The 14,512-nt window shown below is 42.1% G+C and overlaps 1 protein-coding gene across 1 annotated transcript; it reads left to right on the forward strand.

The window, feature by feature from the left end:
- Positions 1-9,381: 9,381 nt before the first annotated feature.
- LOC138951305 (uncharacterized) lies at positions 9,382-10,876 on the forward strand. Its single transcript, XM_070322933.1, has 2 exons — positions 9,382-9,821; positions 10,077-10,876. The coding sequence occupies exons 1-2, from the start codon at positions 9,422-9,424 to the stop codon at positions 10,481-10,483; spliced, it is 807 nt and encodes a 268-aa protein (XP_070179034.1). The 5' UTR covers positions 9,382-9,421; the 3' UTR covers positions 10,484-10,876.
- Positions 10,877-14,512: the final 3,636 nt, after the last annotated feature.

A 14,512-nucleotide genomic window follows, 5' to 3' on the forward strand; every position in this document is an offset into this window, starting at 1 on the left:
AGATCCTCATTGCTTTGCTTCTTTTTTTCTAGCAAGGTGTGGATTTTAATTTCACTAAAATGTCCGCCGCGGTGCTTTGGAGCTCCAGCTTCGACAACGTCATAAAGAACAAAACGAATACTATATTACGTAATCAAACACAACATCATGACGTAAAGTACACAAAAAGAAAGAATTCTCCGTATCGCCGAGACTAATAGACTTCCTTGAGGCTTTTGACATCACTAGTTAGACGCGACTTCAAAAATAGTACAACTTTGCGCACAGCGTTAGCTCCTTACGTATTTCGTTACTCCGCAAACGACTAAGCAAGCGTCGTGACCACCAAGTTACGCATTTGCGGAGCTACGGAATACGTAGGCTTTACGTGTTCGTAACTCCATGCGTAACCTAACTTATTTGCGCTACCGACAAGACCTTGGCCACAGGACACGACCACAAACTTCATAACCCATGTTAGACTGGAAATCTGAGGCCTGATCTAGGAACGCTGAAGAAGAAGAAGAAGCTCATGGGTATTTTCCTTTTCATCTGAGACAAATAGAGAATACTACATGGCTTGCTGTGTCGTACCAGATTTACACAAGTTGTTTTTTTAAATATTGAACTGCGAGCGAAAGCGAGCTGTTCACTATTTGAAAAAGCAACGAGTGTAAATCTGGTACGAAACAGCAAGCCATGTAGTATTCTGTTTTTCCTACATACTGTACTTACGTGTATTTTACTGAAAATGTCCTGCATTCGAGGCAGCTAAATTGAAGACGCTTGTTTTAGAACCTCGATCTCTTCTAAAGCCTCGTGCAATCTATTACGTCAAAGCAAAGAAACGTCACTCTGAAAGTGTGGCGTGACGTGTTAGTTCTAAAGATTCATCGAGGGTAATTAGCGAGCGTAATTTGTGTTTTTATAATGACGTTTGTCTCGGTGACTTTGGCATCATAAGCAGTGAAAAAACAGGTCCCTGCCAGACTTGCTTGACATGACCTCATTTACATGATATACACACGTGTGATTTGAACGATTATTATCTCACGGGTGTCTCTCTCACGTATGTGGGATAAATTGTATTAGTTGTATATATCGTGTTGTGTTTTTCATTGAACTTGTACGTTGAACTTGTAAAACGCTTCGAGCTGTGGAGAAGCGCTATATAAATGTCCATTATTATTATTTATTATTACGCAGGAAACGTATTTATCATTGACACGAACGCAGCTAAATTTCTCTGACAACAAAGGTCGATACAGAATTAACAGTACGTTTAAATAGTAAATGAGTACGATGTGTTGAAGCACACACCTTTATGAAACTGTCTTCTTCTTCAGCGTTCCAGAATTTTCTGGTTACGTGTGAGCTCGTTTGCCCATTTGGGTTCCCCAAACTGTACTCCGAAAGCATAGTCAGCTTCACTCCGCTTTCGTTGAACTCCGACATGGATTACAGGATCTTTTCCGTGCGCACTTGATCTTGTGCTTGCGTGTACACACGAAGGGGGTTAAGTCACTAGCAGGTCTGCACATAAGTTGACCTGGGAGATCGGAAAAATCTCAACTCTTAACCCACCAGGCGGCAGCGACCGGGATTTGAACTCACGACTTGCCGATTAGGAGGCCGACGTCTTACCACCACACCACTGTGCCCGTCGAAACTGTAAAAGTCTGTAAGCGAACACACTATGTTTGTAATATCCCTGTTTTGTTTACATGTGTATTCTCGAAGTTACCGACAAAGATATCTATCATCCACAGATTTGTCGATTCACGCTTGCTGACGTCGACTAACATCTGCTTTTATAACTTAACACGCTTGGTTTTTGGTTTTTTGTCATGGTGGATCATTTTATTCATTACAAAGTTTGTCGTATGTGCAGGCGATAAACGATTGAGGATGTTGCATAGAATGGTAACGTATGTATCTTTTCATGGGATTCAGGCAAGATTGTAGGGCTTGTAGAACTCGGATGTACCATATACACGTAGTAGACTGTCCAAAGTCGCCGCATGCATGTGTACATAATGACAGTTCAACATGATTGAACTGCATTCGTGGTTGAAGAATAACCTAAGGCGACAGCAATTGCACCGCATTGCTGAGAATGGGCGATGCAACGTTTCCTATTGTTTGTGTGCAAATGACATTATCCACACCTCTTTACACACTCTACAAATCCAAAAACAAAGAGACTGCCAACGTTCCAAAATTCAGAATCAAAACACAAGAAAGGCAAGTTGTTATAACGTTTGTTATTGGCAAAACAATACGTTACAATCACACATATATCGACCCATATATATATCTCCTGGTGAGCGACCGAAAATTCGAACAAGCTAAATTGTTCTTACTAATTGTTTGTCTGTTCATTTAAAAGACCGTTGGGTCGATATATTTGTGATTGTAACATATTGTTTTGTTATTTTACAAACGTTTCAACAACTTACCTTTCCTGGTTTTTTTACATTCCACACTCTCTACAGCTCACCAAACAACAACAACAAAACGCACTATAAGCGAGCGGCGACCATGCGGCTGCCTAGTCGATACCGCCTTATCTCCCTTGATACCCAAACCGTCATCGATTACCTCGCTTGGCGCGGCGGGTCAACACCGCGCGGGCTTTGAAAGGGGACCTTTGATTGGCTGGCGCGGATGAAAGGGCGCGATTGATTGGCTGGTGGGGTGTGTGTCGGATATCAGGCGCTGTTTAGCATGATGGCGACGATTTGGAGGATTTCTCGAGGGACCGGGAGACTGTTTTGCAGAGGGAATTATTCATCGTGGGGTCAGGGGAGGGCGGCTGGGGAAAATTTGTCACAGTCGCATCTCTATGCATAGCAGACGAAGTATCGCTGCCTGGGAGAGGGAATTATGGAAGTGATGTAAACGCGTGCAAAACGAGGGCGATCGAACGAGGTGGGAATGAGGTATTTGGGATTCAGATCCGAACAGCCAGTCGATGATGGGGGGAAGGGGGGTTAGGGGGAGGATGAGGAGGAAAAGGATGAGCAGAGACAGACAATGACTGGAGTCAGGCAGAGAGGTATTTACGATGAAGGAGGAAGAGGAGGACAGTCTGTCAGCCTGTTTGTTTTGTTGTGTGTGTGCGTGTGTCTGTGTATATATATATATGTGTGTGTGTGTGTGTGTGTGTGTGTGTGTGTGTGTGTGTGTGTGTGTGTGTGTGTGTTTAGAGGGAGTCGTTGCGATCAGCGGGTAGACAGACAGATAGATATACAGACAGACTAAAAATGCGAGAGATTCCATAAGAAGTCGGCTTGTGAGTCAAACACAGTCTTTTAAAGCACTGAGAAGAGGTTAGAATCAACAACATTGTCGTTATTATGTACACACACACACACACACACACACACACACACACACACACACACACACACACAGAGGCACACATACTTATTTATACACGCAAACACGCAAACCATTACGCAAACACACACGCACACGCACACACGCACACACACACACACACACACACACACACACACACAGAGATAGAGAAAGCGATGGAAATAGAGAGATAGAGAGACTTGCATGCTTAGACAGACAGATTCAACAGGAAGGGGCCTGTGAGTCCTACGAAGTCGCTAAAAACATAACGAGGGCATCAGGAGGATAGGATCAATAATCTGTCATTATGCCATTTCACACATCACTCATGCGCTCGACGTGAAGGTCAAATGTCACACGACAAGGCCGACAACTCTAACCATTCCCAGGAGTGATGGGAAGGCTGTAACCGGAAGTGCAGGAATGTTCGTTGTTGCGTGTGATTGTTTATTTCGAATGGAGTTGTTCGTTTTAAGCGCTGTAAGTTTATCTTTGTTGTTAGTGTGGCTAGTTAAAGGCATACGGTATTGGCCCTTTGTTGTTAGTGTGGCTAGTTAAAGGCATACGGTATTGGCCCTTTGTTGTTAGTGTGGCTAGTTAAAGGCATACGGTATTGGCCCTTTGTTGTTAGTGTGGCTAGTTAAAGGCATACGGTATTGGCCCTTTGTTGTTAGTGTGGCTAGTTAAAGGCATACGGTATTGGCCCTTTGTTGTTAGTGTAGCTAGTTAAAGGCAAACGGTATTGGCCCTTTGTTGTTAGTGTGGCTAGTTAAAGGCATACGGTATTGGCCCTTTGTTGTTAGTGTGGCTAGTTAAAGGCATACGGTATTGGCCCTTTGTTGTTAGTGTGGCTAGTTAAAGGCATACGGTATTGGCCCTTTGTTGAAATTCCGTTGATGCTGCTGTTGTTGCTAAATTTGTGTTGTTACTGTAACATTATCTTCCCCTGGTTTCAAGAGCTGTTACATCCCTCACAGGGAAGAAGAGACATTATGAAAATCGAACCGTTTGACGACTGCCACAGCTGCTGGGTTGACATCAGTAACAAAAGGAGCATATGCCTGGTGTGTACGAATACAGGGTGCGTATATCGATTCTTCTTCTACCACCACAAAGAACGATGTGATATTCTAACGCTCAATAGTCCGAAAGAAAGAAAGAAAGAAAGACAAGAGACAGAGATGCGGAGCCGTAACAGAGAGAGAAAGAGAGAGAGAGACAGAGAGAGAAAGAGAAAGAGAGAGACAGAGAGACAGAGACAGAGATAGAGAGACAGAGAGAGAGAGAGAGAGAGCGAGACAGAGAGAGAGACAGAAAGAGAGAGACAGACAGACAGACAGAGAGAGACACAGAGAGAGAGCGAGAATAATGTTTGGGTGGCTATTTGAAGTAAAGGTATTCCACGATTAGCAGTCTATCAAGGTTGGGATTTCTTCCTTGTCTCACCTACACAAGAAAGGCATATAACTCAAAGCGAAACAACAAGAACCACGACAAGAGAACATGAACCACAACAACAGCAGCAGCAACAGCAGCAGCAACAGCAACAAAAACATCACACGGCAAAACACACACAAAAGTGCAACTAACAACATAACCATTGTGTCCAATTCCACCACTTCGAAACATAAAATTGGCAAACAGGCACACTTTTTCAGATGAACATTATCCCTTCAACGCTTCCGTCAAGATTACATTTCCCGCGGCCGAAAATGTCTCTTTAAACGTTCCACTAATTAGGACGCTATTCCCTCAAGACATTTCCTCGCTAGTACGACTGGTAAAGGTCAAACTGATTGTAGTTCCAGAGGTCAACACGCGAGGCGGCCCCAAGACAGCCAATTACTGCGCACTACTCTTAATCATCCATGTTCCCGGTGCCCGTCGCCCTTGGCAACAGACAGTCCCCAGGGCAACGACCGGAAGGAGTGTTCGGTCTTATTCTGTGGTCTGACTAGTAGGCAGTCGGATGGTAAAATTAGAGTTTGTGATTTTTTGTGCCACAAACAGTAACTTTTCGGTCAAAGTCTGTAAAATCAGCACACAACTGATATGGTTTTCTGAGCCGTGCAATACGATTTTGGAACTTCATACAAATGTGTCACATTGTTCGGCGCGAGGTCAAAGGTCGGGAGGAAAGTAGTTCTTTGCCCAAATCGGAATCTGCACTATCATATATTTTTTGGAGTCCATGATGTATTTATTGAGCTATAAAAATACAACATATATACCCATACTGAAGTAACAGAGACAAAGAAGGGAGGTCATGGGATATATATATATTGAGGAGGGTCTGATGCTCCCAATAGGCTGTCTGTGAAGGGATACGTATTTCTCTCTCTATCTCTGCTAAGAGATTTTAACAAATCTCGGAAGAAAGTCTCTGCTGACTTTCAGTTGTTTCTTTCACAATTTCTGATGTTTTATATATATATATATATATATATATATATATATATATATATATATATATATATATATATATATACCAAACCGATGTCAAATACGAGCTGATTTGGTGAAATAAAGCACATTTCTACTTGCGAAACCCATCGAACAGCCATTAGGCTAAGCGAGAGAGTTCTCGTGATTGTTTTAATTAAAAAAACTCATTCATAACAAGAAGAGCAAACGCTCGATCGAGTCACTTTCGCAGTTCTGAATATTATATGAGGCATCAGATGGACAGGAAGAAATTGCTATTCACAACACAATGAGTCACGTTCACATAAAATTTGAGCCCGGTCACTTTTATAGTTTCCGAGAAAAGCCCAACGTTAAGTTGTGTGTTGCCGAACAGAAAAGGCTAGTTATCTCCCTTGTTTTTCTGATAACGTTCGTAAAAGGCTACAGATGTAAATACTTTGATGTAAAGAATAATCCTACAAAGTTTCAATCACATCCGATGAACTTTGTCAAAGATATAAAATGTCTAATTTTTCCTTTGACGCTGACCTGTGACCTTGAAAAAGGTCAAAGGTCAACGAAACCATCGTTAAAGTGTAGAGGTCATTGGAGGTCACGACTAAACAAAATATGAGCCCGATCGCTTTGATAGTTTCCGAGAAAAGTCCAACGTTAAGGTGGTGTCTACGGACGGCCGGCCGGCCGGACAGCCGGCACAGACTAACACTGACCGATTACATAGAGTCACTTTTTCTCAAGTGACTCAAAAACTAGAGACTAGGTTTCTGGTCAAAACGAATGATTAATCTGCTGTATCATTCGCTTGTCGGAAAGACAATCGGCCTACGCGCATCTCTCAAATATGACCTTCTCTTGTCTACTGTCTCGGAAGATTTATTCTACTCCCAAATAGCACTTCTTTGCACCTCTTATGACTCCTTCGTCCTCTAGAATCCCGTACCCATACCAAATACGAGCTGATTTGGTAAAATAAAGCACATTTCTACTTGCAAAACCCATCGAACAGCCATTTCCGGTGCTCGATCGCCGACATTTTCAGCTTCGAAGGCTATTTACGGGCAAATATCAACCGCTCCCTGACATTTTATGCATCGAGAAACACTGAAATTTAGTCATCGCTGAATCAGTAGCTTACCTTTAAATCCCGACATAAATCAAACAATACCTAGAAAACAGACAAAACTTGCCTTCACACGTGTCATGAGCGGCCTTCGGCTTCTGTTCGGCCTTTGACCGGTTATCCCCCGTGATGCTGCTGTGTTGTGTTTTGTTTTGTTCATTGCTTTTTCTTCATGTATTATTTGTTTTATGTGTTTGAGAGGAGGGATGGTATCAAATACAAAAGCTTGGCGTATTGTTTGTTTGTTTGTTTGCTTAACGCCCAGCCGACCACGAAGAGCCATATCAGGGTGGTGCTGCTTTGACATATAACGTGCGCCACACACAAGACAGAAGTCGCAGCACAGGCTTCATGTCTCACCCAGTCACATTATTCTGACACCGGACCAACCAGTCCTAGCACTAACCCCATAATGCCAGACGCCAGGCGGAGCAGCCACTAGATTGCCAATTTTAAGGTCTTAGGTATGACCCGGCCGGGGTTCGAACCGGCCCACGACCTCCCGATCACGGAGCGGACGCCTTACCACTAGGCCAACCGTGCCGGTTTGGCGTATTGAGAAAATCAGCAAAAATATTTGCCTTTAACGCCGAGCCGGGAGTCTGATGGTAAAGATACAGTTCACACTTAAAATGTTCGCCACACACGTTGGCTTTTCTGTCAAAGTGTACAGCGGGAGAAAATCAGCAAAGAAGATTAAACACACTCACACACTCACACACACACACAAACACACACGTCCGTCTCTCTCTCTCTCTCTCTCTATCTCTCTCTATCTCTCTCTCTCCCTTAAAAGGAAACCAGTCATCCCATACACCTTATTCCTCCGCGATGTAAAAAGGTCGTGCTCGAAAACAGTTCTGGCTGAGTAATTTTTCTTGTTGAAGAGTTCCAAGCCTTGACTTGAAGATGAAGCTAAGTATGCGTAGTTAAGTCAGAAATTCCAGTGGAAAGATGCCGTTGGCGCTACATAGAATAATCAACTCACATAGGTTTCCGTGTTTTAAAAAGACAAACTGATAATTATTGAGCGGACACTGTAACGAGTGCCTCAGTGAGAACCAGACATGATCTGAGGGCAATATTTACTACAGTGACAATGTCGCATTTCGACAGGTAATTACCACTGACCCGTATAATTTTAAATTAGGCGTGGAGATTTTCTGTGTGGATTCAAAATCTTGCAACAGGACAGGAAACTATCAAATGTTTTTCACTTGTGCACTTATATAGCTATTCTGATGAACACGTGGGGGAATTCGGGGGCTGTGATTGGATGGTCTCTTCCGATCATCAAAGCATAATGCGGCGGAAGTCGGCCATTTTACTCAATATCCAAAAGCATATTGTCGATAACAAAGACGCATGGTTCCGGTTTCTTCCACGTGTATAAAGTACACGCATACCTGGCCAGGTTTGTTTCTGTGACTAGTCGACAGACGATGCCATTTGCTTTGTGTGTGTTTTTGTTGTTAATGTTGCTAACTGTTCATGACATACATTACGTGTAAAATCCAGTTCTTTAACAGGCAACAAACCTTGCAAATTTCCAGAAGCTGCAATCTGAAGCGACCTATCTCTGATTCTAGCAGACGATCTCTCCAATGTTTAACACAAAATCAGCAAACTCTCCTGTCACATAGAACGTCCATTGTATAGTGCAATGTTGAAATGAAGTTACCGGTCTGAAACATTTAGTCGTTTCTTCTGAGACAATCCTTGTTCTCTTATCATCTACAGATTTACCGCAGTCTTCACCACGCGAATTCCCAACAGAAGTCAGACTTTCGAACATACAATATACGTAGGCAAGCATGATACGTAATGCTAAACATCCGGTTATCTCGAGTTTTCTCCGTAATACATGTCCGTGGGTTTTTCAATGTTCGGTTATTTCCGTGGCTTCATGCGGAAAGGGAACCGTCGTCTGCAATCAGCGACATGGACCATTCTGGTACTTGTTGCTGACAAAAACATGATTTTAACACAGAATTTAATGTCAGAATAGCTATATAAACGTCGGCATTATACTTGTCTCGTCTAAATATCGGGCCCTATTGCTAAGCTGAAAACACAATAGCTGGTAATATTATCATTTTTTTCTCTCACATTTTTCTTCTAAATTTTATTTGTCGCGACTCATATTTGCCAAAGCGTGTACGGCAGGAAGTGGACAAGGAAATCACAGAGGAAGGGAAGCAACTCGTACAAGTCTATAACATCCTGCGCAGATTGTTATGTCCCCTGATCACTCAATCTCAATCCCAAGGGGAAAATCTTTCCCCGTTCCTGTTTGCTCTGTATGTTAATGACCTTGAAGAATACCTGAAATCCAAAGGCTGCTCACCTGTTGATATGGGACTAGACTTTGATGATAGATTCACTTCGTATTTAAAGATGTTGTTGATTTTGTATGCTGATGATACTGTGATTTTTGCAGATACTGAACACAGCCTTCAAAAAATGTTGGATAACCCAGAAGTATACTGCAATGATTGGAAACTGAAAGTGAACTGCTCTAAAACCAAAGTCATGATTTTCTGTGGAAAGAAAGCAAACTACCAGTTTCCCTTTAAGTTCCAAAACCAGAAACTTGATCATGTCTCATCGTTTAAGTACCTCGGCTTAACATTTAATTTTAATGGAAACTTCAAAGTAGGCATTAAACTTCTTAAAGATCAAGCCCGAAAAGCAATGATGTCCCTCCTTAGAAAGAGTAGACAACTGGATCTCCCAATCAAAACCCAGCTGGAACTTTTCCAAACACTAGTCACACCTATCTTGACCTATAGTTGTGAAGTATGGGGTTACACAGGAATAGAAATAATTGAAACTCTCCAACTTGAATTCTGCAAGTACTTACTACACCTGAAAAAGTCCACACCAAACTGCATGGTCTATGGGGAAACTGGACAGTATCCCTTGTATATATGTTTACTGTAGGATGGTTAAATTTTGGCATAACTGATAACAGACCTTACTTGTAGTAAAAAATATTCGTGCCAGATGCTACACACTCTCAATGAGTGTGCCAAATATGATGTGTACAAGAGTGAGTGGCTAAAAAAGATAGAATCTATTCTAAATGATTGTGGTTTATCATTTGTGTGGTTATTCCCTAATTCCGTGTCAACCAATTGGCTGGCAAATACTCTTGCGCAAAAGCTCAAAGACATCTATATACAAGACTGGACCAAGGCCTGTAATGAATGCAGTAAGGCTGATAATTATTCACTCTTCAAGATGAATTTTCATTATGAGAGCTATCTCGATAAACTACCTAATTGCTACAAAATCGCTCTAACAAAATTTAGAACGAGTAACCACAAGCTTCCAATTGAGAAAGGCAGATACACCAACCTCCCAAAGTATGAAAGAGTCTGCACAAAGTGCAACCTAAATAGAGTTGGAGACGAATTTCACTTTCTTTTGGAATGCCCTGCCTTAGCTGAAATCCGTGAGAAATTCATTCCCCCTCATTTTAGACAACATCCCAACTTTTTCAAGTATTCTAATCTCATGACCACCCCGAATCGAAAAAAGCTGCTAAACCTGGGTAAATTTGTGGCAGAGGGCTTTAAACTTTATAAGTAAGCTGCATAAGGAAAGACTTCAGCGGGTTTTTTTTTTTTTTTTTTCCCCACTGCATGGGATTAAAAATCAGTGTACAATGTGTAAATATATACTTTTTCTGTGAATGTGTGTGTGCGTGTGTACACGACTATACCTAAATGTGCCAACTGAAAATATGTGACATCATGCAATTGAAGATCTTGTCAGTCAATTTTTCCCCTGTAAAGAAAAAGACCTAGCAAACATGACATCCTACTGCATGTGCTTTACGCTCTCGCTGAACAACTGCATGCTACATTCTTTGGTTTCCAGTTTTATGTCACGTCACGCAAGAGGTTGCGACGCTGTGATGCATCAACACATGCAAATTGTTGCGAACAAAGCTCTCGTAGTACGGTACAAGGGAAGCAACTCCTCAAGTGAGTACCAGTGACACAAATTTTCTTTTCAACTATTGCTTCCCTTGGATGTGTTCATTTGTAGGGAAGGTGTGTGTGTGAGGGGTGTGCAGCGTCTTACAATTTGAATCTCTTTGTTATTTAATCTAGTCTTACCGTGCAGTATTTCAGTTTTATTTGTTTTTGTCACTCACTCCAACTTTGATTTTTCTCTATAACATTTTGACACTGATATGTATGATCGATGTCACAAATGCATGTTGATCTTTTAAATTGCTCTTGATCTGTTTATACTTGTTTCTTCCTCCCAAAATCTCTTTTTCGTTTACATCATAACCATGTTTTCGCTTCATGCCATCTTTCCATTTGTACTTTTGCATGTTCATTAAGTGTAAATTGTTTTCACTATGTGGCTCAAAAGAGCTTTTTGTGAATAAAAACTGTTCAAACTGTTCAAACTGTTCAAACTGTCAACCTGGGAAAAGTAATGTCAATGATACACCCAGCACTCTGAATATTCAAATGAGAGAGAGAGAGAGAGAGAGAGAGAGAGAGAGAGAGAGAGAGAGAGAGAGAGAGAGAGAGAGAGAGAGTGCGTGTATGTGTGTCTGTCTGTCTCACTGTCTGTGTGTGTGTGTGTGTGTGTGTGTCCGCATGTGCCCTGTGTGTGTGTGTGTGTGTGTGTGTGTGTCCGCATGTGCCCTCTGTGTGTGTGTGTGTGTGTGTGTGTGTGTGTGTGTGTGTGTGTGTGTGTGTGTGTGTTGATTATTGGTTTTAACGCCCCATTAACCCGTAATAGTGGTTATGCCGGACCGATGCAAGGTTGTTTCCTGACTTTCTCAGTTCACATTGCAGTCTTTGTGTTGGACATTTCCCCCTCCGTTACTTCAAATCTTGTTTCAAGTCTCGATATCCTTAACAAAAAAAGTTGAAACATTTTGTCCGGGAGGATGTAACGTCGTGGGATAAAGGGATAACACCTACTAGACCAGTCTTCAAAAGCGGAAGTTTATCTAACATAGGGGTAGACTAATTACCCTGAAACAAGCGGAAGCACATTAGCTTAATCTATGCAGGAGTTGAGGTTACAGAAAAGATAACCAACCATTGCATTAGCCTCGATTTTTTGTAGCATGGGAATTTCCCCAGTATGCTTAGCTCTGGTGCTTGATCGAATGCGAAGGCCCTTAATTAATACAAGAATCTGCGTTCGAAAAGTGACGTCGCTCTGTTCTACATGACACCTGTAGAACTTGACGTCATGAAAAGCGTGACGAAATGTTCCATCGAATCAGGTACGGTTCTCGTGCCACTTTGTGCTTGGTGTTGTTGGCTCACGAAGTGTAGCCTATGCGATCGTAACTTTGTCTGTCTGTGCGTTTGTGCGTTTGTGCGTGTGTGTGTGCGTGTGTGTGTGTGTTTGTGCGTGTGTATGTCTGTGGTAGAAACTTTAACATTTCCGAGTCTATGTGTGAGTGGTTATCCAAGACTATGGATAAAGCTCGCATAAGATTACGTCACGGTCAAAAGTGTTTGACGTCAATTAATGCATCATGACGGCATGCCTCCCTGTAGTCTTTCTCTCTCGCGTGGTGTGTGTGGTCTCGGTCATTGTTATTTTGAGCGGGCCGAGACTATTTGGCAGTCGTGTCCCTGTAAGTAGGCTACATGCAGACAGACAGATCTAGATCTAGTGTCTCTCTTTCTTGCACAGTGTCACCTAAGCTTACTGTGTGTGTGGGTGTGTATGTGTGACGGAGTGATTGAGTTTGTGTTACTGTTTGTTTATTTCTTACGTGAGCCTTGAAGGCTTCGCCTCTTGTTTTTGTCTTGTGCCAACTCCAATTTGATGAGGCCGAATGTTGCACAACAAAAAGACATTTGTTCTGGGAGTAACTGAAATGAGTTTGAGGTAAAGGGAGGGGTGGGGGTTTCCTCCTCAGTGCGAATAACAGGTGCTTGAAGTGAACACATGTTTAAGTTCAAACGCTATAATCTTGACATTTAACGTATTAAGAAATCAAGACAAGCTTTGTATACAGGTGCCTGTCTAGCCTTCGAGTCTGTCTGAATGACACGTAGTCTTAGCTTTGCATCAATGTAAACTTAACTTAACTTGTTTGTTTGTTCGTTCATGGGCTGAAACTCCCACGGCTTTTACGTGTATGACCGTTTTTACCCCACCATTTAGGCAGCCATACGCCGCTTTCGGAGGAAGCATGCTGGGTATTTTCGTGTTTCTATAACCCACCGAACTCTGACATGGATTACAGGATCTTTTTCGTGCGCACTTGGTCTTGTGCTTGCGTGTACACACGGGGGTGTTCGGACACCGAGGAGAGTCTGCACACAAAGTTGACTCTGAGAAATAAATCTCTCGCCGAACGTGGGGACGAACTCACGCTGACAGCGGCCAATTAGATACAAATCCAGCGCGCTACCGACTGAGCTACATCCCCGCCCTTTAACTTAACTTGACTCAGTACATACTGCTTATTTTCTATATCCAAGGAAACGCGAATCCGGGAAAAGAATCACTCAGTTCTTGTAACAGAGGCTTCTTTATGACAATTTTTATTTTTAATCTGAAGATGTTTTTAAGTCGCAGAGAGAACTAACTTTTGCAGGGGATAAGTTCTCTCCTCTAAGTGATGTTTCCTGTAAGCGACGTTACTTTTAAGCAAGTTTCTTGACACTGTGTTCGACTGAAAACATTGTGGAAACATAATGATGTAGTAATTTGGTTGATGAGTCAGTTTGCTGCACGAGTGGGTAACTGATCATGAGTTATCGATACCGGGTGTGGTTATTTATTTGAAAATCAGGTATCTATATATACCCATCCTGAACTCAGGTCAAAATGAGTTCCGCTCTTCTATCCATGACAGGATGCCTTGGTTTTCCTTGTCTGGCGAGGAAATCGATTTTCTTTTTACATATTTAGATCTTTTCGTAATGTGTTATGGATGTAAGCAGATTCGCGATCGTCGATAATGATTTTTCATGGTGTTGTGTAATTTTTAAATTACAAAGGAATTGATATGTAAGACAGTTTCAAGCGAGCTATTTTTCGCTGCTGTATTTATTGTGCAAACAACTCTAAATATGGCAAAAGTGTCACGTGATAATCAACCGTTTGGATTTGGCGCTCGCTGGAGCAGACGATTTTTTCTGTAACCAGTTGACAGTGATGAAACCATATATTACGGTCTCCTTCCGGCAGCAGTCTCAAAATTTCGACTTGTTTTGACCTTAGAACGATGTCTTTAATTATCATAACTGTGAAGAACAGAACGGAGATCACGGTCGAAGTCGGCCAATCTGCAATCATTTTGTCTCGCGAACACTGATCTCAAATTTAGATCAAGACTCGCGAAAAACATATGGGAGATAACTCTGTATTCTTGTTTTGATAGATTCGCGTAGGACTGTAGCGTCCGATCAGAGAGACAACTGAACTGGCCATAGGCGTGGAGCGATGATTATCAGAATAGTATATACCAGGATGTGGTTCAGGATTTTACGCACAAATATCATGTTGTCTTTCTTTCTTTTCTTCTTTCTTTCATGGCAATACCTATACACAAAACATCTATTGATGAAGAAAGCTAGCAAGAGACGCACGGACAAGGTCTGCCATCAACAAGCGCGA

Source organism: Littorina saxatilis, linkage group LG16, assembly GCF_037325665.1.
Source record: "Littorina saxatilis isolate snail1 linkage group LG16, US_GU_Lsax_2.0, whole genome shotgun sequence".
Classification (NCBI taxonomy): domain Eukaryota; kingdom Metazoa; phylum Mollusca; class Gastropoda; order Littorinimorpha; family Littorinidae; genus Littorina; species Littorina saxatilis.

Coding starts and splice junctions, on each gene's coding strand:
- LOC138951305 (XM_070322933.1), top strand. CDS start 9,422: ATGATTTTCTGTGGAAAGAAAGCAAACTACCAGTTTCCCTTTAAGTTC. Junction 9,822..10,076: donor ACAGTATCCCTTGTATATAT/GTTTACTGTAGG, acceptor TCTATATACAAG/ACTGGACCAAGGCCTGTAAT.